The 21,395-nt window shown below is 39.6% G+C and overlaps 2 protein-coding genes across 4 annotated transcripts in view; both read left to right on the top strand.

Annotated features, from left to right (window-relative positions):
- rabgap1l (RAB GTPase activating protein 1-like) overlaps window positions 1-21,395 on the top strand; it is a 159,434-nt gene that overhangs the window by 43,401 nt on the left and 94,638 nt on the right. The gene's annotated exons all lie outside the window — the stretch shown is intronic.
- Window positions 6,229-7,798, top strand: gpr52 (G protein-coupled receptor 52). The gene has a single exon (XM_042416875.1). It carries the CDS (start codon window positions 6,669-6,671, stop codon window positions 7,785-7,787), a length of 1,119 nt encoding a protein of 372 aa, XP_042272809.1. The 5' UTR covers window positions 6,229-6,668; the 3' UTR covers window positions 7,788-7,798.

Raw genomic sequence — 21,395 nt, 5'->3', positions numbered from 1 at the left:
GGGAAATTAGAGTTGGGTGTTTCAATCAATGGGATGACAATCAAGTGTGAGTCTGGAAGGCCCTGCCTTATTTAAAGAAGAGAAATCTGGGTCTTCACTGTCAAACTCTGAGCTTCACAACACAGGTCTGCTCACCAAGCTGGAAAGGGTTATAAGACCATCTCTGAAGAGTTTGGACTCCACCAGTCGGCTGTCAGGCAAATCATATACAAATTGAAGACATCCAACACCATTGTTACCCTCCCCAGGAGTGGTCGAATAACAAAAATTGACCAAGAGCAGGTGTGTAATAGTCCAGGAGGCCACAATGGACCCCAGGGTAACGTCTAGGAAACTTAAGGTCTCTCTTGCAGTGGCTACAGTCGATGTTAATGAGTCCATCATCAGGAGAACATTGAACATCAATGGTGTGCATGGCAGAGTTGCAAGTAAAAAAGCCACTTCTCTCCAAACAGAACATTACTGTCGTCTACAGTTTGCTCAAGACCACATGGATAAGCCAGAAGGTGATTGGAACAATGTTCTGTGGATGGATGAGACCAAAATCAAACTTTTTGGCTTGAATGAGAAGTGTTCTGTTTGGCAATGAGCAAACACTGTATTCCTGCATAAGAACCTTATCCTATCTGTGAAACAAGGTGGTGATAGTATCATGGTTTGGGCTGCTTTGCTGCCTCTAAACCAGGACAGCTTGCAATCATTGATGGAGCTATGAGTTCTGAGTTGTACCAACAAATTCTACAGGAAAATGTCAAGGTATCTGTCTGTGAACTGAAGCTCAACAGAAAGTAGGTCATGCAGTAAGACAACGACACTAAACGACAAGTCGTTCTACCAAAGAATGGTTAAAGCAGAAGAAAGATAATGTTTTGGAATGGCTGAGTCAAAGTCCTGACCTTAATCCTAAAGAAATGCTGTGGAAGGACCTGAAGCATGTAGTTCATGCAAAGAAGCCCACAACATCCCTGAGTTGAGACTGTTCTGTAAGGACAAATGGGCTAAAATTCCTCCAAGCTGATGTGCAGGGCTGATAAACAGTTACTGGAAACGTTTGGTTAACTTGGTTAAATTATTGCTGCAAAAGGGGGCCACACCAGTTACTGAAAACAAGGGTTCACATACTTTTGCCTACCACAAATGTGTGAGATTGGATAATTTTCCTCAGTAAATAAATGAAAAAGATGAAAAAAATTATTTTTTTTGTCTCATTTGTTTAATTGCATTCACTTTGTTTAGTTTTAGGACTGTAAATATCTGATCACGTGTTAGGTCTTATTTATGCAGAAATACAGAAAATTCTGAAGGGTTCACAAACTTTCAAGCAGCACTGTACATACAAAGAAAAACAATATATTTGAAACAAAATACTCTTACACAATTTAATGAGGTCCAGTTTCAGAGTAAAATCTGTGAGGATGCTTCTGAAATTATTGTATATGAACTAATATGAGTTAGAGCATATCTGCTTAAGCATAGACCCCTTTACTGTTGCAGGCCATTCTTGTACCCCAATTTAAGACTTTATATCTTCTTGATGAAACTGAATGAAAATAGCCACCAAGGCAGAAATTAGAAGTAGAAACTGTCAATCATTCAATTTATGTTAAGCATAACAAAATGCTGCATTATTATCATCACCCAGTATTAACAAAAACGCCATGACTTCATGTAATTAATAATAGCCCCGTAGGCCTTACTGCAGTTGTGTCGGGATCATAAATCCTTGCATTAACATTTTTGTGTTGTCTTCAAGTGTGAAGTTTGTCATTTGCTTTGTTTTGAGTACTATGTGATACATGCTCTAGAAAGGTGCTCCAAAAATATACATTACTCACTCAATTACTTAGTTACCTTGTCCTGTTAAAGTCTCCTTGAGCAAGGTGGTGAATCCCCAACCTCCTTATTCTCTGTAAGTTGTTCTGGATAAACCTAAACGCCTATAATGTAGATCTAAACCCCCTGCCTATGCCAACACATTGTTGTTGAGACTGGAGTCAGCAGGAGCTCAGGGGTGGAGGAGGGTGGGATGCTGGGAAGCAGTAAAAGGTGAATCAGTCTCCACCTTTGTTTCCAAGTGGCCCCGCTGGCTTTGTTTGGGAGCAGAATGAATTATTAACGGTGGCCTTCTGGTCGTGTTTTTCATCAGTGTCCACCTCCAAAGGTAAAAAGCACTGTGCTGAGAGATCCCCATTGACTGGCTCCTGCCATAGTGACAACAGAACTGTCTGCATGATCTTATTTTTAGTCTTCATTTAGTTTTGTTTTTCTTTATGTTTCTCTCATTCTGAGCCCTCTCTGTTTTTCCATTCCTCTGTTTTTCTGAATGACCAAATTAATCAACACAGGTGTTGAAGAATACTGGTCTCAAAACAATTAAAGAGCTCTCCTCCTGAATGTCACCTTTACATGTATGCCAGTTCCCAATCATATTGTAGGAAACACATTATATTAGACCCTAAAGGGATATTTCATTTTACTGAGGTGGAATATGCTCTCATTTGGATGTTACAGACATCCATTAATGGACAATAAACCTCAAGCATATTGGCTTCCATTGGTTTCCTAAGTTGTGTCACCGCTTCACTGCTTTTATCTTAATGATGTAATGGTCAAATTCTAACACCTGTGACAACTGACCAACTACTGTTATATAAATTTTATGTGATCTGTGTTGTACATTTCTACCACCTTACTTTACAACTTTTGATTCAAATTACAATATTGTGATTTTACTCATTGTATTGTGTGAATCGCTGGCTTAACTTTGATTTGATTGTTCAAGTTGGTGATTTGATTTTGGAAACTGAATTAAATCAGTATTGTGATTAGCCAAAACAATATATTCATTTAATCTTAATGAAAGTTTATGAAATTATTTGGCAAATTGGAAAAGAAAGCAAAAAAACAAAAACATAACTAGGTTAGCTGAACTGCAGGTACAGATTGTAGTTCATTTCGCACATTGTTATTATAGATAGTGAAAACTTTGACCATCTATCCGCAGATGCAACTAGAAAGTTCCAGCCACTACTTCCTCCATATTTAAAGTCGGCGAGTAAGTGTAAGCCATTTTCATTCGGTTGAATGCTCCGCCATAAACAGGTGCTGTGTCAAAGAATTGAATTGGCTGCATGCCCATTTTTCCTGTATATTATTGCATCTTATTACATTTTCCTCAAGGACACTCAATCAGAGGCCTATGTTCAGCCATTGTCTGTGAATTGCTTTTCCTCTGGAAGGCACAGTTCTTGCTGTTGTTTAGATAACACATTTGGTTTTACTCTGATGGTTTGAAATGTGAATTTGACCAAACACTTTAGTTTTGTTAATAAGACAAGGGGAATAGTATGATGTTTCCTTTGTCCCTCTGCTGTAGTATGCTTTGTAGGCTGTGAGGATGTCTATATTTTTCCATTAAAGATTGTCTAGTGCAACTTTAAATGTTCACCTAAGCAGTAGGGCTCCCTTACTGACTCATCATGGTCAGCTCAGCCACCGAAATTATTTTTCTAGAGCATCTTTTTCTTTTCGCTTGTTGTTTGTGTCTTCATAGTGCAAAACCCCACTTCCTTTGTGATTGTCATGTTTGCTCCTTACAAACAATTTTTTTTCCAAATAATGAGAGCTGTCTACTCTTCCTGGGCCAGGTGCAGTGTTGTTTTCCAAAGTGGCCATTTTCCATCCAACTTGTAACCAGCCACTCCTCATTGACTCTAATAGGCTCTAATAGTGTAAAAAAAAAAGAGAAAAAGAAAACAAATATTTTAACAGTTAAGCTTAACTTTTCTTTTTTACAAGATCTTCCTGTCCAGTCTTGACACTTGACAGTTTCTTTCCATTCCCTTCTGCTCAGCTAATTTGCTGTCACTTGATCCTCTTTATCATCTGCTGGCCAGGGGATGCTCCCAACTGGCCGAAATGCCTGGCAACTGTAACTAAGGGGCAGACATAACTGTGCTAAGCTGTTGGTTAAATAAAGAATAAATAAAGTAACCAGATGAACCGGGAGACTGGAGAGGGGAGTGGACACATTTTACTAGGATTAGATGTTCCATGGGATTATGGAGGTTGAGTGTCATCCCATATAACTGTATACACAATGTATACATTATAGCATTATATTCTAATAACATTATTATATATCACTAACATTATATACTAATTAAACAAAGTGGCAAGCTGAGGCTGATGGTCACTGGCACTAAGAGGCTCTGCTTCTTCCTCCAAAGTAGAGAATGTAACAAGTGACTCATAAGGTTGTCATGAAATGTTCATTTTGTTATTTTTTACTGTGGCATTTTATCTCATGTCAGATTTCAGTGTTGTTGGTTATTTTTATGTATAAATTCATTAGACCTGTGTTTTTATTTAAAAACATACTGGGGCTGGTGAGATATATGAAATGGGAAGGGAGACTGAGAGGAAGAAGTGGGAAGGAAACAAGGAAAGGAAAAAAGAGGAGGGGTAAAAGAGAGGGGGAGGAAGGGGGGGGGGCTCTGGTTAATAGAAAATAGACTGTGAGAGATAAGTAATATGTAAATAGGAAATGTATCCAAATTTACCTCTGGGAGAAAGCCAGTGTGAGAGACAGAATAATGTGGCAGGGAGCCTCAGGTGCAGCTAGAAGGGGAGGAGGCGAGCAATGAGCGAGAAGCTGAGGGAGAGAGAGCGAGAGAGAGCGAGAAAGAGGGAGGGTTTGTGTGTGTGTGTGTGTGTGTGTGTGGAAAGAGAGAGAGATTGAGCGTGCAAGCTAGGGAAACTGTGTGAGAGGGAGGGAGGGAGGGAGGGAAGTGTAAGCCAGTCACAGCATCTCTCATTCTCACTGCACCAGGGCTGAGGGACTCTTCGTCCCCTCGCTTCCCTCGCTGCAGATTTAACTCATTTCCATCAGCGCAGTCATCTTTTTTTTCTTGCTTTTTACTTGCTGCTTTTGACAGATTCATCGTGATCATCTCCTCCTGTATGCCACGATCTAAGGATTTATTTATTAAAACGTGGGTTGTCCTGTTATTGGAAGCAAAAGGGGGACGTTTGCAGAGGACAGTGCTTAAAACTGGGACTCCGACTGGGACTTGGTCTTTCCTTTATGCTGCTAGAGTGGATTCTCCTTTTGTTGCGCTGCCAGTGTTTTGTTCAAGACGACAGACATACTGAGAGTGGACTTAAAGGCGAGGCTGTATAGGACCCTATCCCTCTACAACTAAACAGTACGCATACTTGAAAGGACTAAGGCAAGTTAGAAAATCTATGGTTGCATTAAGCACTTGAGGAGAAGGTGCTAAGCCTGCCCCCTGCCAATGCTTCAGAATGTCACAACAAAAATGCAAGTAACAAGTTTATGGGATAAATGAATGGATTGGCAATTGGTCCCCACACCCCTCTCTGCAAGTGTCTGCCACAGGATTGCTGAGGAGTCAAAGTGAGTGGAGCGCTGAGTTATTCAGCTGGCCTCTCATTGCTCCTGGAGAGTCCTTTCACCTGCCTGCATGGGAGTCTGACATTCAACACTTTCATCTGCTACTAGACTTTTACATTTGTTTGTCTTTCGCGTCTTGCAGTCCAGAACACTGAGAGGCAAGGTTGCACATTTGGATTTAAACTTAATATTACTTTTATGGCAGACCTCATCCAGACATTTTGATGCGCTTGGTTTTTACCTCATTCTGCCTAGGGATGCCTTGTAAACACATTTTCCCCCCAGTGCCGTGCGTGCTGAGAGAGCTGTGACATTATCTCCTGCGGAGATCCCCATGTTTTTCTAGCCTGTGTCTGTGTTTTGATTCAGACAATAGCTGGGCATACATGGGCTCCAGACACTGACCAGAGGACCACCAAAATAAGGGAAGCCTACTGTTACATAGTAAACACACTAGCTCCATTTCACAGTGAAACTTTGGATTGTATTGAAGGCTTGATTCAGAGATGGATGTAATTTTCTTCTCCAGACTTTGGTATACACCAAGAGAGACTACTACAAAGATTTTTCCTTTAAGCAATGATTGCCTGAAAAGTATTTTTGAAAGGTAACTCCACTCAGTAAATTTCATCTGATCTCTAAGTGTGAAATAGGAGCCATATGCTGCTTACTTACTTAATCTCTTCTGAGGATCTGTCAAGACAGAAGTGCTTTGCTTCATGCTTTAACCTCTCATCTTCTGTGCTCTCTGCCCTTGTGAGGACGGTTTATGCCCTCAGCCTCCCGGTGGCAGCCCTCATTAGAATCAGGAGATGAGGCCATAGACTGGCAGGCAAAGCAGCAGGGAAACTCGCCTTTGGGATAGATGCCGGCCACAGCACTAATACTACCCCGCTTTAGGTTTACTGAAGGAATACAGCTTTTTTTCTCACTACTCCTGACTGCTACCCACCCACTATTTTCACTAACCATGAGTGATTGGAAAAGGAGAGCTGAACGGGTTGTCCTACCCTCCCAGAGGCTGTATTGATTTTCCTCCAGTCAGTGTTCATTTGATTGAGACCCAGCTATGTGAGAGTAACGTGAAAGAGAGAGTGCCTGTGCTAGAGAGAGTATTGAGCTCTGTTAACTGAAGGAGGCTGCAGACACCCAGAAAAGAGCAGGAGGGGGGTAGGCAGTTCTCCAGTTTCAGACCAGCTGCCTTATGGGTGGCACACCACAAACCTGACCCACCTGGATAGCACCCAGAACAATGAACCAGTCTGAACTGACAACGGACCCTGTGCTCATTGCCAACACCAGCCATGGAGACTTCTTTCCCGACAGGGCCTCCAACCACTCCTGTCCCTTGGGCTGGGGGCTGAATGAAGGCCTAGAGGCTTGCGTTCTGGAGACTGCTGTCATTGTGCTTCTGACAGTGCTCATTATTGCAGGGAACCTAACGGTGATCTTTGTGTTCCACTGTGCGCCTCTGCTACACCACTACACCACCAGCTACTTCATCCAGACCATGGCCTACGCTGATCTACTGGTGGGTCTTAGCTGCCTGGTGCCCACCCTGTCTCTGCTCCACTACCCAGCTGGTGTCCAGGAGCCCATCACATGCCAGGTCTTCAGCTATGTCATTTCTGTTCTCAAGAGTGTTTCAATGGCCTGTTTGGCCTGTATCAGTGTGGACCGCTACCTGGCCATAACTAAACCACTATCTTACAACCAACTGGTGACGCCATGCCGGCTACGGGGCTGCATCACACTCATCTGGGTCTACTCTAGCCTGGTCTTCTTGCCCTCCTTCTTTGGATGGGGTAAGCCAGGCTATCATGGGGACATTTTTGAGTGGTGCGCTCACTCTTGGCCCACTTCTGCCCTCTTTACAGGCTTTGTGGTGTGCTTGCTCTATGCACCTGCTGCACTTGTGGTCTGTTTTACCTATTATCATATTTTTCGCATTTGCCAGCAGCACAACAGGGAGATCAGTGAACGGAGGGCACGTTTTCCCAGTCAGGAGATGGAGGCTGGTGAGGGTGGTGGCAGTGGACATCATGGAGGGCATGGACCAGATCGTCGCTATGCGATGGTGCTCTTTCGCATCACCAGTGTTTTCTATATGCTGTGGCTGCCCTACATCATCTACTTCCTGCTAGAGAGCTCCCATGTGCTAGATAGCCCTGCCCTCTCCTTCATCACCACCTGGCTGGCCATCAGCAACAGCTTTTGCAACTGTGTGATCTACAGCCTGTCCAATAGTGTGTTCCGCCTGGGCATGCGAAGGCTCTCGCAGACAATTTGCTCCTTCAGCCACTGTGCGGCTGATGACAGGGACTTTGGGGAGCCTAAACCAAGGAAGAGAGCAAACTCATGCTCCATCTGAAAGGATGACTTTCACAGGATGAGGATACTCCTGGAATCTACAAATGGGAATCATAAATCTCAACAAGCTGACCAGCTAGTTAACTCTCAGTTAAATTGGCAGGGCTCCATTAAACAGAAAACATTTTCTGTTGTAACAGCCTGTTAGCTGACACCAGTGACATTGCCTTGGTCACAATAAACCATGGATTATTGCATTACAAGCTTTTCAAGGAGATGGGTGTAGTGTCTATACAGAGAGATTTAATGAGAGAATGCTTTTATTCTATGGTATGTGACTTAGCTGTGGATCACACAGAAAGTAGTCTCCCCATGGCTTTTTCAGTCTTTACATCTCTCACTGTATGCCATCAGCCAGGTCAGACCTGGTGAGAAGACAAAACTGTAAATTCCAAAAGATTCAAATATTTCCACAGACATCAAATGTGACCACACTGTTTAATACCAGTTAAATTTTGTTCGTGTTGTGAATTAGATTGACCTTCTATTGGATATCTGCGTACTTTCTATGACTGTCATCAGCAGAAACAATATAATCTACACATACTTATGCTCACAAACCTGTTTAAAGGTTGTAAATGGATATTAGAATTTTTAACTATATGAACACACCGTGACAATGACAACAGCCATTATGCTGCTGATAAGTAACAGATGGTGTATGGCCTTGACTGTTTTCGACAGGAAAGTGAGCAGTCCTTTTCTGCTGAACTATTTTATGTTGAGACTGTGAACATGATGTGGGCAGGTGAACAGGAGAGAGATGCAAAAAAAGTGATGATATACTGGCCACATTTTTAAAATTTTAATAGAGTGATTGGCTAATCACTAATCTGACAGTTGGTTGAAATTTGGTTTAAGTTGTTTACTCAGACCTTCACTAAAATGGTCCTTTAATAGTGCAAAACAATCTTAAACGGTAAAACTCCAAATTAGCACTGTATAGATAGTTATGCAAAACATGCTCCAACATCACATCATCAAACTATCTTTACTTGCAAGAGGAGCACTAAAACCTTTAAATGAATTTAAAATCCTCAAAACAGGAATTACGTTTTCACTTAACTTTATATAGAGACTAATCTATAATGTAGACAGCCAGTTTCAACTCATTTAACACATTGCCTACCGCAGTAGTGTGACCTGCATCAGATTTTCTACAGATGATGTGCTGCTTCCATTTTTTTTTTTTTTACCAATTTAAATGTCAGCTGATTATGATTGGTCACCAACTGATTGGTGCACCCCTATGAAAAAGCACCTTATTTTCAAAATTCAGTAAAAGCATCTGTAGGGTTTATCCTGATTTGACACTGAGGCCTCTATATTAAGGGCAGTGATCTGATGCTCTTGGCTGATATCTATCCAGCACAGTGTTTTTTATGAAATAGCCCATCACAGCCAGGATTCCCACCATTGGTGTAGCATTCCTGATATGGCTGTGTTATGAGTATTCTGCTAACAGTTCGATCAATGTATATTGGATAGTGAACAAATAACAGATGTGACAAAATAAATTGCCATTGCCTAATTATGAATTTCATATATTTTTTTATTATGCAAAAGCAAAATAGATTAGTTACATTTTACTTCAGAAACTATGTACCTGAAGGAAGTTGCTTTTAACTCACATTTTTGCCTGTGTCACTTTTAGGAAAGGAAAGTGATAGTGGTGGCAGTGTAGACCTGAAGATGCCTATGACAGTATGTTATGTTTCCCCAGCAGTGGTGGACAGGGGTTTAAGTAAAAGAGATCTGATGTATCTGGTCTCTTTATCACTGTAAGGTTAAAACTTCAGTTATCTAAAATTACATGCTTATTTCTCATAAAGGTTTTAGGCTATCAGTAGCTTATTTTGCATTGGTTTGTGGTTTAATTTTGCCCACTTTCTTTCCATTTTATCAGTTCTGTTGCTGATGAACATGAAAAGTCACTGCCCTTAAACTACAGGCCTGACTGTCTATAGACTTCTCAATGCTTTTGTGAATGAACACATATGAATCACACTATACATTTTGGGGAAAAAAACATTTAGTTGGCAGCTAGGCTGTTTTTTTTCCATGGTATTTGTGCCCAAGCAACAGATGACTGTTGTGGGATGGGCAGCATATAAATCTTAAAAATGGAGTCCTTAATGTATTGTTTGTGGACTTCTTATTGGAGATGGGTAATTAACTGTATTCTGCTAAAAAAAAATTGTAATTCTTGTGTTCTTCTACTGTGCCCTCAGAGGTTGGTAAAACCTTAAGACTGTTCCCCAATCTGGGACTTTTGATATACAAAATGCAGATGATGAGTGTTGTGAAAGCAAACTAAAGACTGCCTTTTGGTTATGATTCTCACCCTTTGCCACAGCACAGTATTATAGTCATTCCAATCGATTTACCTTGTACATTCCCTTGAACATTGGATCAGTGTCAAAGCATAATTCATTTCACACGAATACAGCCACGTACGCCAGCCAACGACATATGCTATTTCCCTCTTTGCTCTTGTAGTAGTGTTGGTCATCTGTGGTTTAGGCCTTGCTTGTAGTGTATATGTGTCCATGCTAGAAACCAAGTGACACAGCAAACCCAGCCCCTTGATATTGTAACTGTTCCATTTTATGCTGCTCAACAGTACCCAGTGTAAGTCATTCCTCATTTTAAAGCTGCATTAAGTAATTTTTGACCACTAGGGACAGGAAGACTCTGAGCCTTTAGCTTATTATAGTTTAGTGGCATGTTAGCAAGCAATTTGATAGCAGAAAACAGAACATCATGAGCATTCTAGTCTTTCTAGCCACCTAATGAATGTAGGTATAATATTGTTTTAAGCCAAGGTTTGGTAAACAGAAAAAATAGCTGTCTTTTTTGGGTTATCTACATGCTCTAATTTCTTCACCAGCTACTCTTTTACTTCGGCTTTCTGCAGTTTCACATGAGGCAGGTAGCCTACGGTCAACTTGAAATAGTCCTGTGCTGGGAGTGGCTGCCCATGGTTTATGCTGTATGTGCCGCATCGTTATGGTTTTGTTGGTTCAGATAACTTTGATAACCAAATCAGTGAGGTAAAATCATCTGTAAAGCTGCAGAATGGGATGTTGATTCTCAGTGGGATCATCAGCATTCATTACCCTTTTACATAATCAGGAGTTGTTTGATTCATTGTTTATATGAAAAAATATTGCTTTATGCAGCTTTAATGCATTACAGATTGTTCTGTATACGTGCCTAAAGATGTATTTTGTAGGAAAAGTGAAAATGTGAAAAAGATGTTGAGAAGTAATTACTGTTACATGGACATGCTGCACTTTTTAAAAACATTTTCCAGCTATATGTGTGGAACATGAACATACCTTGTGACCATGTATATATCTGAAGGTACATTGGGCCTCATTCTAATATGTGCGTAGAAATGTTCTTGTGCGCATGCAAAATTACCGTCGGATTCATGACACGTGTGCATTGGCCAATTTTGTTCTTATTACTGTGCATATGTTAGTGAATCATAATCATTCTAATTTGACAGATGCGTGCCCACTATCGGTAATTAGCATACTATCACGCCCCCATTTCTCTATAAGGAAAGCTCTGTTGGAGCGGTGCAGCAGTGGAGAGAGCTGTCACTCATTGCAAAGAGGGCCATGATGGTTAAAATGTAGAAAAACTGAACTGCTGGTGAAATGCAAACAATAGTTTCAGAAGTAGAAGCCAGAAAAGGCAGATTTGGTGGTAAACATGTCATTGGCACAACCATTTGGAACCTGACGGTGAATCCTGTATACAGTCTGCATACTTGTTGCACCACTACCACGCAGTACATCCGTAACAAAATAAAAAGTTGGTTAATTTGTAGATCTGTGGAATTGATCTAAATAAATCTCTACCGTTGTGCCAGGTGCGCATCGTCTTTCGTCTCTGTCCACAACAGGCCGTGATGTAGCGACAGCAGAGCATCCCTCCCTGTGCCACCACTGAACTGTCAGGCTGTGAAGAACACTGAACAGGTTGCTGGTTGACAAGCTGCATATATCACGGCCAAATCTGATGGAGTAAATTAATCAGTGTCACATTCCAATATGGAAAGTCTGATATATAAGCCATTGTCATTTAAAAGTGGGAACAGGACAATTTTAATTTATTAATAATTCCATCACATTTATGATGATGATTTATGGATTACAACGGCTTAGCTATTAATTTTATAATTAGTAAATAAATTGTGTGTTATCAGCAATTTCACACTTTTAAATTTTGTATATTTAGGCCCAATCATTTTTTAAATAACTGGTTCTAATATGCTATTTACATTGATTAAATATTGACTATATCATTTTTTAAGACTGTGGGATGTTTATGATTTGTGTTCGAAGGCAGTTCTAAATTTCTTCGCAGAGTAAGAACAAATTCAGGTAAGAACATATTGATGAATCCCGGATTTGTGCTTAAAACGTTCGTACGCAGTTTAAGTACAGATTTGTGCGTGTGCACGTTCGTGAATGAGGCCCATTGTCATTTGATTTAGTTTTCCATGTTCAGAGGGGTTTCCACTTGAACAAAGAATTGTCAAGTCATTCATTTATCACAGCCGATCTGACTTATGCCTTCAAATGGGTACATGTTCTACTGTCTGACGTCTACATCATATCTGTAAGATAAGAGGAGACAGCAGATTTGTTTTGTTCTTGTGAATTCCCTTCTATGGCCATATGACATTGCGTATATGAGGAATAACAGTAGGGAACCACAGCATAGCCGTGTCAAATACTAGACTTAAGATAATTATTTTTTTATTTTGATAGCTCGTGTTTTTGGCGCTCCTTGGGAGCATAGTGCAGTGGGGTAGTAGATGAAATTTATAGAATCTGAATTAGTGCTGTATTATCTTCACAATGTGGTGACAAACAACAACATATAAGACGGGAGAAGGCAAAATTATGTAATTGCCTAAAATAAAATAGCTCAGTTGTTACCATACAGTGTAAAACTTGGAATATTACCATTAAAGTGGAGATTACAGTTTTTGGTCAGAAGTTGCACAAATATTAATTCCTTTGGTGCGCTTTTTTTGTAGCAGGTTATGTGAAATGTGTGTCTTGGCTCAGGGTTTCAAAACTCTAAGAGCCACTGAATGAATATTTAAAAGATAAATTGTTTATATGTGTCTGTATTACACTGACCAAACTGAAGTGGTAGAAAATCAAAACTATTATCTTGTTCAAACAAATAGTCTTATTTTCAAGTGCATTGAGTAAAAAGAGTTGAATTAATTACAGGATAATATGTATTTATTTATTAAGTTATTATGTTTAAACCTTTACACAATATACTGTATATGAGTATACTGTATGTAAAGTGCGTGTATCTGTTTTTAACCTGCTGTACAGCCAAAAAAAAAAAAAAAAATCAGACCAATTCTTACAAAGGTATGGCGCACCCATTTGTGTTAAATCTAGGCTTCTGATGTTTTGACTAGGAGGCAGAGTGTGTTAAATTACACAGTATCTATTTTTTTATTTTGAAATTTTGTCAAAGGCTATGGTCTTGCTGTTGCTGCCAACCCAATAAAGGTGAAAATAGTAGACATTCACATTTGTGTAAGTTGCTTTTGTGAAATGTGTGTGTTTCTGTAGCAGCAACCACTTGTTAGCCAATCTGCATTTATGTATTGTTGAATTTGAGGAACATTAATTGGCATAGTTATGATGATCTTTTCCCATGATTACTAGATGTTGAGGTTTCATTCATAACCAGCAGAAATCTCCAGAGCAACCGACATACTTGGCACCCATTTTAAGGAGTAATGAAGACAGAGATGTGGAGAAGGAGGGCTTGCTACTGTTTGGCTGCCAGTTTGAATCCCCAGACTTGTTTGGATCTGTGTGATTAGCTAAAACCTGTCTCAACATTGTTAATGTTCCCTTGAGCAAAATAATCAGATACTGAGCAAGATAGTTGGGTATACTTACACATGGATTATTTTTTATGTGATGAATGTGTAAGAATCACAGAAGTAAGACAAATATGTGTGTGTATGAAAAATTTAAATCTATGATAGCTGAAATGTCTGCCATCTTAAGAGCAGATCAAATGTTAAAGAGAGAGAATCTGGCATTAAAGACACCACCCTGTCATTTCATAGCCATTTTATCAGAGAATGAAGCCTGTAAGGGAAACTATTGTTTCTCCCAAAATGATCCTATACCTGTAAAATTCTGCCTCTGATGGATGCTCCAACTAAGATTTAATAAATTTCCACTTCCATAGTTTAAGTTTGTGTCTTAACATTAACTGCATGACAACAGTGATCAATGAGCACATAGCAACAAAGTTGGCAAACAAAGAAAGCAAAGACTTAAATTTCAGGTCTCTTCGTTTTCTTCTGACTCAGTAGATGGCTAGTCTCGCGATACCAGACAATCAGCCTGCCGAAGTCTGGGGATTTCTAAATGCACGGTCCCATTCTCCTCAGTAGTGAACTGCATGTCACTGCCCCAATATGAAGGGCCAACCTAAAAACTTTGGATTGTTTCTGCAATGCAGGTCTTTTCTTAAGCTTTCTAATTGTTTCCAGCCAGTTTTAACAATGAAACCTGGGAGATTGTCCTCAATCTCTATGAGCAAAGCATTTAGAGACTGACCTGTGAGTTTAGCAGATGGCTGATCAGGTGGCATTTGACAGGCTAAGCTAGGTAACAAATCTGCAGCAGGTTAACCAGTCCTTTGCCATTGGGAGTTGACGTACACAATCGTGTCTTCTCTCGGTGTGAACAATATCCTCATTATAAAGCCTGATCCCTTGTTCCTGGTTTTAAGTTGGCCTTTGAAATGCATACACTCAACCTTTTAGACTGCAGACGAGCTTCGAAGCAGCCGTGTTCCCTCTGTCTTCACCCAGGAGTTTAATAGAGAGATGAGCAAGCAGAGAAGAAAGGATGTAGCGGGAGGAGATTGAAAGGAAGAACAGCAGAGGATGGAAAGGAACTGAGTGGAGAGAGAAAATATGATGAGACATTTGGAGGGAAGAACGAGTTGAGTAGATTGCCTGAAAGAGAAGAGCAAGATGATAGAGGAAAAGAGGATCTGGAGGGGGAAAAAGGGAGGTTAGGGGAAAATATGAGTGGAAAGAGGAGGAGGGCATGGGAATGAAAAGAGGAAGGAGCAAGAGAGAAAGGATAAGGGGGCAGTTTTGCAGTCATTTATAAAATGCTGTTAAGATCTATTTTAGTAAAATGTTAAATTGTAAAAGGTTGTTCAACGTTATTTGTTTAGGGAGATATTTTCATACACAAACAAAATTTGCAAAATAGAGAATCAAATGTAGGTCTTAGGTTCTTCAACACACCTTATACTGTAAAAGCCATTTTTTTATTATCACAGTTCTTAGTAGCTTTACACAGCTGCACTATAAAAGTATGTATAATTATTTCAGCACAAGAGAACCAAATTTAAATTGTCATTTATAGCACCAGTAATTTTTTTATCAAGCTATTGAAGCTGTGAAAAATGCTCAATAGATCAAAAAGGGTTGTTGGATTTTTTAAATCATTTTTTTCCCCCTCTGTTTCATTTGTTTTGGAATGAAAGCCTGTATTTCATCCTCCTACCATGAAAACATTTCATCCATACTTACTATTTAGCCAAACCAAGAGCAGCTTCCAAGTCAAGGCCTGCTAAATATTCATGGCCACCGCTATATCAGAAATTCCCTTTTATTTCCACAAATGGCAGCACTTGCCTCACTTCCTCTTTCCCTTTCCATCTTGCCACTTTCCTCCTCCTCCTCTTTTCGTCCTGATTGAGAAAGGACCACCTGACTCTCTTTGAGGTGGGGAAGTCATAATTGGAGGGGAAGCCAGTTCCTGCCTCTGTGTGCTAATGGTGGGGGCTTGCGGCGCCCACCGAAAGCCTTTGATGGCATAAGGAGGACACACTCATACACCCAAACACCAACACAACCTCATACATCTTTCATGGCTTCAGTCAGCCTTTGAAAACCTGGGCTGCAGACTGTGGTCTGACAGCTGACAGGTCTTGATCTAGACATTGATTGTGTTTTACAGTATATAATGTGCTGTGTGTGTTTAAACATTTTTCAAACATCAATGTACAATACACATTAATAAGTGAGCATGCTGGCTGTTTCCCAGTAACAGCAGATGCCAACATCTTTACTCTGACCACAGTCTTATACTGGTGGCCTATGTAGCGCCACTGAAGCTTATGTGGGTGTGGTGTCTTGGTCAAAAACACTAACTGTAGTTGTTGAGGGGAGGAAAAATAGGTTCTCATTTTCTTGTCGTGTCCAATTTTCCCAGTTGTTAAGACAGAATTTGTAGAACGAAGCCCTGTATGATACTTATGCTTTGGGATTTTTGCACCAAACTCTTGCGTGTCTAACTGCTCAATGTTTGATGCCATCTTTGGTGTAGTTTGAATGTGCAGGAAGTTATCAATTTAATAAACCAAAAAAAAAAAAGTGACAACTTTAAATGCATACTTTTTCACTGTGTTTTGGAGCAAAGTGTCCAGAAATCGATCGATCGAACAATCACAATTTGAGACTAATGCACATGAGAAATAAAAATGATGATAATATAGTAAAAAAACAATAAAATAGATTTAAATAAAATAAGAACTAGATAAAAGCATATAACGTGTAGAGAGTGAAACTGAGAAGTTATTGTTTAATTCTACCATTACATCCGTAGTTTCAGTCAGTGCTTTGGTTTCAGTCAACATCATGGATGAGAATGTACACCACACATTACACTGTAAAACTGTATAATGCGATTCAGCTACACAACTGCATAGCAAATGTTAAATGTGGTCATTGATCAGGGAAGGCCACAGTGATGCTGCACAAAGTACTTGCAGTTTCATGAGAATACTGTGAGAGTCTCTCAGCAGAGCGTACAGTAGGGACTTGACATTTTAATCACAACACTGTGTCTTTTATTTTGTGAATGTTGCTATCTCTCTAATTGCCATGGTTGCTAAGAGGTTATAATCTCCATCCAGTAATGACACAGTTGCATGTCCAATCCCCTATAGTGGACCTGAATCCTGTCAATGCGCCTAGAGCAATAAACTGAACACTTACCTGCCCACAAATTGCAGGGGGTACCTGTATAAGAGTGTTGGAAAATACCTAAAATCTGGAATCATGGCAAGTTTTCATCAGCTGCTTTTGAGTTTCGTGCTTCCATTTTACTTTTTGGATTTTATGAGTGCCATTGGTGGGCTTTCTATCCATCAGTCGCCACTTGACTGCAAGCTTTCTCTTTCATCTCCTCTGAGTGCTTAAACTTTCCCAAATGTACACACTGGTTTCACTGGTTGTAAGTAACACTTGGCAAGTCTGATTTTGCAATTTTTCGCTTATTGTACTTTTAGTCTCTGTTGCATCATCACTCTTTTTTTTTTTTGTCTTGCGTAAGACTGACTCTCTGACTCAGAAGCCACATCATGAAATCCCACCTCACCCCTCAGCACCATAGCATCTCTATGGCAAGCAGCAACTATGAAAACCAATTTAGATCAGGGATATTTGTCTGCTTAGCCTGTGATATGACCAGATTGGCTGTGTTACTGATTTGGCCTGTAATACTTCTGCCTCGTCAGTAAGAATTTTCTAGGGCCATAAGGCTGCATGGGATATTTTTAACCTAATAATTCATTTGTTGTGTTTGCTACTTGACCCATAAAGGTTGTCTCTGTGAGTGAGTTATTTGTGTATGAGTTTTAAATCTTGAGAGTAAAGACATTTTTTGCAAACTGAGGATATTTTAGGCCCAGTCCAAATGTCTTCAAAGAGGTGTGGCGTGGTTTTATGGTTAATGTCAACTTAATATTTAGGGTAGAATAAGGCTAAAGGTTAAGGGTAGCCTTGTAGCTGTGATGCTTAAGGTTGTGGGCTAGGGAATGCATTACATCATAAATAATACAAACCTTCATAAATATAGTAATACAAACCTGTGTGTGTGTGTGTGTGTGTGTGTGTGTCAGCTTCCTCCATGGGCCCAGCTGCCAGCCTCCTGTGCTCTGGCTGAGGTTGGCATGCTCGGAGCCCTTTAATGGTCACACACACACACACACACACACACACACACACACACACACACACACACACACACAGCCTAGACATTGAGAGGGCATCAGCAGTGGATGGGGACAAAATAATACTGGCAGCACTATATATCTGGATGACAATTGTGGCATAGTGAGAGAACGGTTTGTTTTGTAGCAAAGATGGTACTTGCTCCTGAACAGTCACAAAAACACACAAATATGCCATGTATAATTTTGAATAAATAGAACATCTAAGCTCTTTGTTGATTTTTCTTTTTTCCACTAGATTTACATTTTTGTTATTTAACCTGGTGTAAAACATATCTTTCTACAACACACATTTTAGAGGAACTACCCATGCAAAGTGCTCACATAAGACAGATTTTTTGATTCAGTTAGATTCACAGCAGGCTGAGAAATATTCAATATTTAACAAGTAATACAGAAGAAAATGAAATATTAGGTGAGAATCTGACAAAATCGACAATTAGATTGACAGCACCTACATCAGGAGCTGAACTGAGCAGCTGGTTATTGATTTATTTTAACCACTGTAATGATTATTCAATCAGTGATTGATAGACTGCTCACTGTGATATACTGCACCACCTCATTGCTCCTCCTTTCCAATCTCTCCATGCTTCAAAAGCACTGACATTTTTAACAGTAGTAAATGTACATGAATTAGGTTTTATATATCGATATTATTAGATATTGGATTTTTAAAGATGAATAAAAAAAATCAATTCACCACAATTTAATTTAATAACTTAGTATGTTTAAAAATGTATATATTATCATGAAGCAGATATTGTTTAATATCTGGATGGACTGGATGAGTTTTTATCACTTGCATCAAAGCAAAATAAATCATCCTCTAAACAGTTATTGTTAATGGTGGAAGATAATGTTGGTCAAGATGTCTGACAACCCAAAACAAAGGAATTTACTTGGTGTTATTGTAATACACCAAATGATTTGTGTAATTAACTCACATTAATAAACATTTGTTGCAGCTTTTTAAGTAATGGTGAATGAAAACACTTGATGTTTTTTTATCATAATGGTGCCAATTTTTCACACTTAAATGTGTGAAACAGAATCCTGGTCTTATTCAGTCTGCCTCAGGCTGGGATGAATCCTTCTCTCTTCTTGCCCATGGTCAACACTGTCAGACAACTCAGCTCAGCTCACCACAGCTGGCACTTTGAACTGCAGACATTATTTCTCCTGTTTGAAAAGGATTTTACTGTGACATAAAGGAGAACCTTTGGGATTGCTTCAATCTACCTTCCCGACTACAGCAAAAAAATTTCTTCTCTGTTCATCCTTTCTAATTTGATTTAGAATCAGGCTATTCACACATACAGTAGAGGACGAAGACAAGAACCTTGACAGACCGTTGAGGACAAACCTGGAGTGTTTTTTTTTTTTACTGTTAACCTCCCTGCAGACCTCAGGTACTGAGGCTCTGCCAGCAGATGTACATCCAGCTTCTCTAATTCTCTCTCAGGGCATTTTAGCTGAATTAAATGCCATAAGACAGTCAGATTACTCCCATGGCTCCTTAGCATATTTCCTACCTCCCCCCCATCTCCCATTTTTTTATTCTCCCTTTTTCTGTCTCTCTCTATCTTGAGGCAGTGTTTCCCATAGTAGCACACCAGGCCTGGCTGTGTTAGGCAGTTATTTAGTAGTGATGGTCCAGCAGCTCGCCTCAGGCCATCCTTAATACTATATGGCTAGTTCTTTCTTGGTGGGGGCATTTAGCCATGCTACTGTTGTCAGGGCAGGAGGAGTGGAGTGAATAAATGAAGAATGGAAAAAAAGAGAAGTAGCTGTCTGATGTTTGCTGGACAGAGTCACTATTCTGTTTTCTTTTTATTGTGTCAAACAGTCAATGAGTAAATTACATTGTCAGCCAGCTAGTATATGATTAAGTACAGCAGTCAGTAAACAGCTGTGAAAATATGTGGAGAAAGTCACACTGTGCATTTTACGAAAACCACAGAATACCTAAGTTACCTTTTTTAGTTGGGTGCCATTGAGCCATTGGAGAAGAAGAGGGCGTGATGCAATGATATAATTAAAGGAGCGCCAGTCAAACCGCGAATGGTGGAAAACAAAGTAGAAAACATTTAAGTCAATATTAATTATTTCAGGAAAATTGCAGTCTCCTCACCACTTCACACAGATATGATGTTTTCATCTGTTGCTATTTTTAGTCTGTTCAGTGGACGTTTAAGTCCCATACTTCATTTAAGTCATTATTTATTCGCCAAGTCTGTTTCCATTGCACTTTATTGCTTTAATCAATACACCAACTTTTCCACCTCAGCCAAGCATAAAAACTTTTTTAATTTTCAGCGTTTCCATTCAGGTTTATTTATGTGCAAATTGAAAATGCACATGAAAACAGGCAACTGAAAGCCCACTTACTGAGATTTGGAGTGGGTAGGTCCTCGCTCCCAATATTTCAGGGTAAACACACCTTCACATTGTTAAAAAACATCTTAAAACAGTCTTAACCTACCCAGTTTCCTGTCATAAAACACACCTTTTATATATAGTATGAAGATATGCTTGGGGCTGATACTTACTTAAAAGTGAATGCTTCTTGTGTGTGCTGGTATGCACATTGTCTTCAGGTGCTTGGTCTGTATTTGGTAATTTGGTGTGTTTATTGATAGAGATCTTATGTTTATTCTATAGTTGCAAACAAGATATACTTGTCGCTGTTATTCTGTGTATGTAATGGTGGATTGGACTGTCAGCTATCCCATACTACATCCCTTGTTACTGTATTTCATTTACTTTAATTTATTTATTTATAAGAACAACACACATCTATCAACATTTTTGTAAATGTGCCAGTGTTAAGGGCCGTCCACACCAAGAATGATAAACATAACAATAACTATAAATATATAGTTTTAAAAATCGTTCTAACTTAAGTGGATGGCAGAGTCCACACCACAATTATAACAACAATGACAGTGGTGAACAATATTGTTGGGATCACTTTCAGAGCGATTTGATGAACGATAGAAACACTGACAGCCAATCAAAATCCATCCCCTAAATCATATGGCACAACAAAATCTCCATCTAGTCTGACATTTCCAGTAAAACTTCAAAACCTCCATATATCATTTTAATTCTGGAAACTGACTAATGACTTTATTTATTTATATTTATTTATTTTAATGTGGGTTTGCTCCTTTCTCACCTCGGACCTAGATAGGTTTGTCTCTCTTTTTTATACAATGTTGCTGGAACTTTGTTCTCTATTATAATGTAAAAAACGACAAAGTTAGCGACCCTTTTAGGCTTCAGATCGGTGCTCATACCGTGTATCCCTGCCACAGCGCAATGAAAGCTGGTTGTTTTTGTGCATTGCGCTTCAGTGTCTGCTACCGTCGGTCGGTGCAGTTTCGTCTGTAAATATTGGAACATCACAGCAACTGGTGTCCTGAAAATACTTCTGAGCAACACATTGAATCACCACCCACCCATGAACCCATACCCTTCTGGCCTTCTTTTTCTTTCTCTA

The sequence above is a fragment of the Thunnus maccoyii genome, chromosome 7, assembly GCF_910596095.1.
Source record: "Thunnus maccoyii chromosome 7, fThuMac1.1, whole genome shotgun sequence".
In the NCBI taxonomy this organism is placed as follows: Eukaryota; Metazoa; Chordata; class Actinopteri; order Scombriformes; family Scombridae; genus Thunnus; species Thunnus maccoyii.
The sequence above is the reverse complement of the archived record's forward strand: the minus strand, read 5'-3'. Positions and strand labels throughout refer to the sequence as shown.

Bases quoted from the DNA above. Each gene is read 5' to 3' on its own strand.
- gpr52 (XM_042416875.1), top strand. From the start codon at position 6,669: ATGAACCAGTCTGAACTGACAACGGACCCTGTGCTCATTGCCAACACC.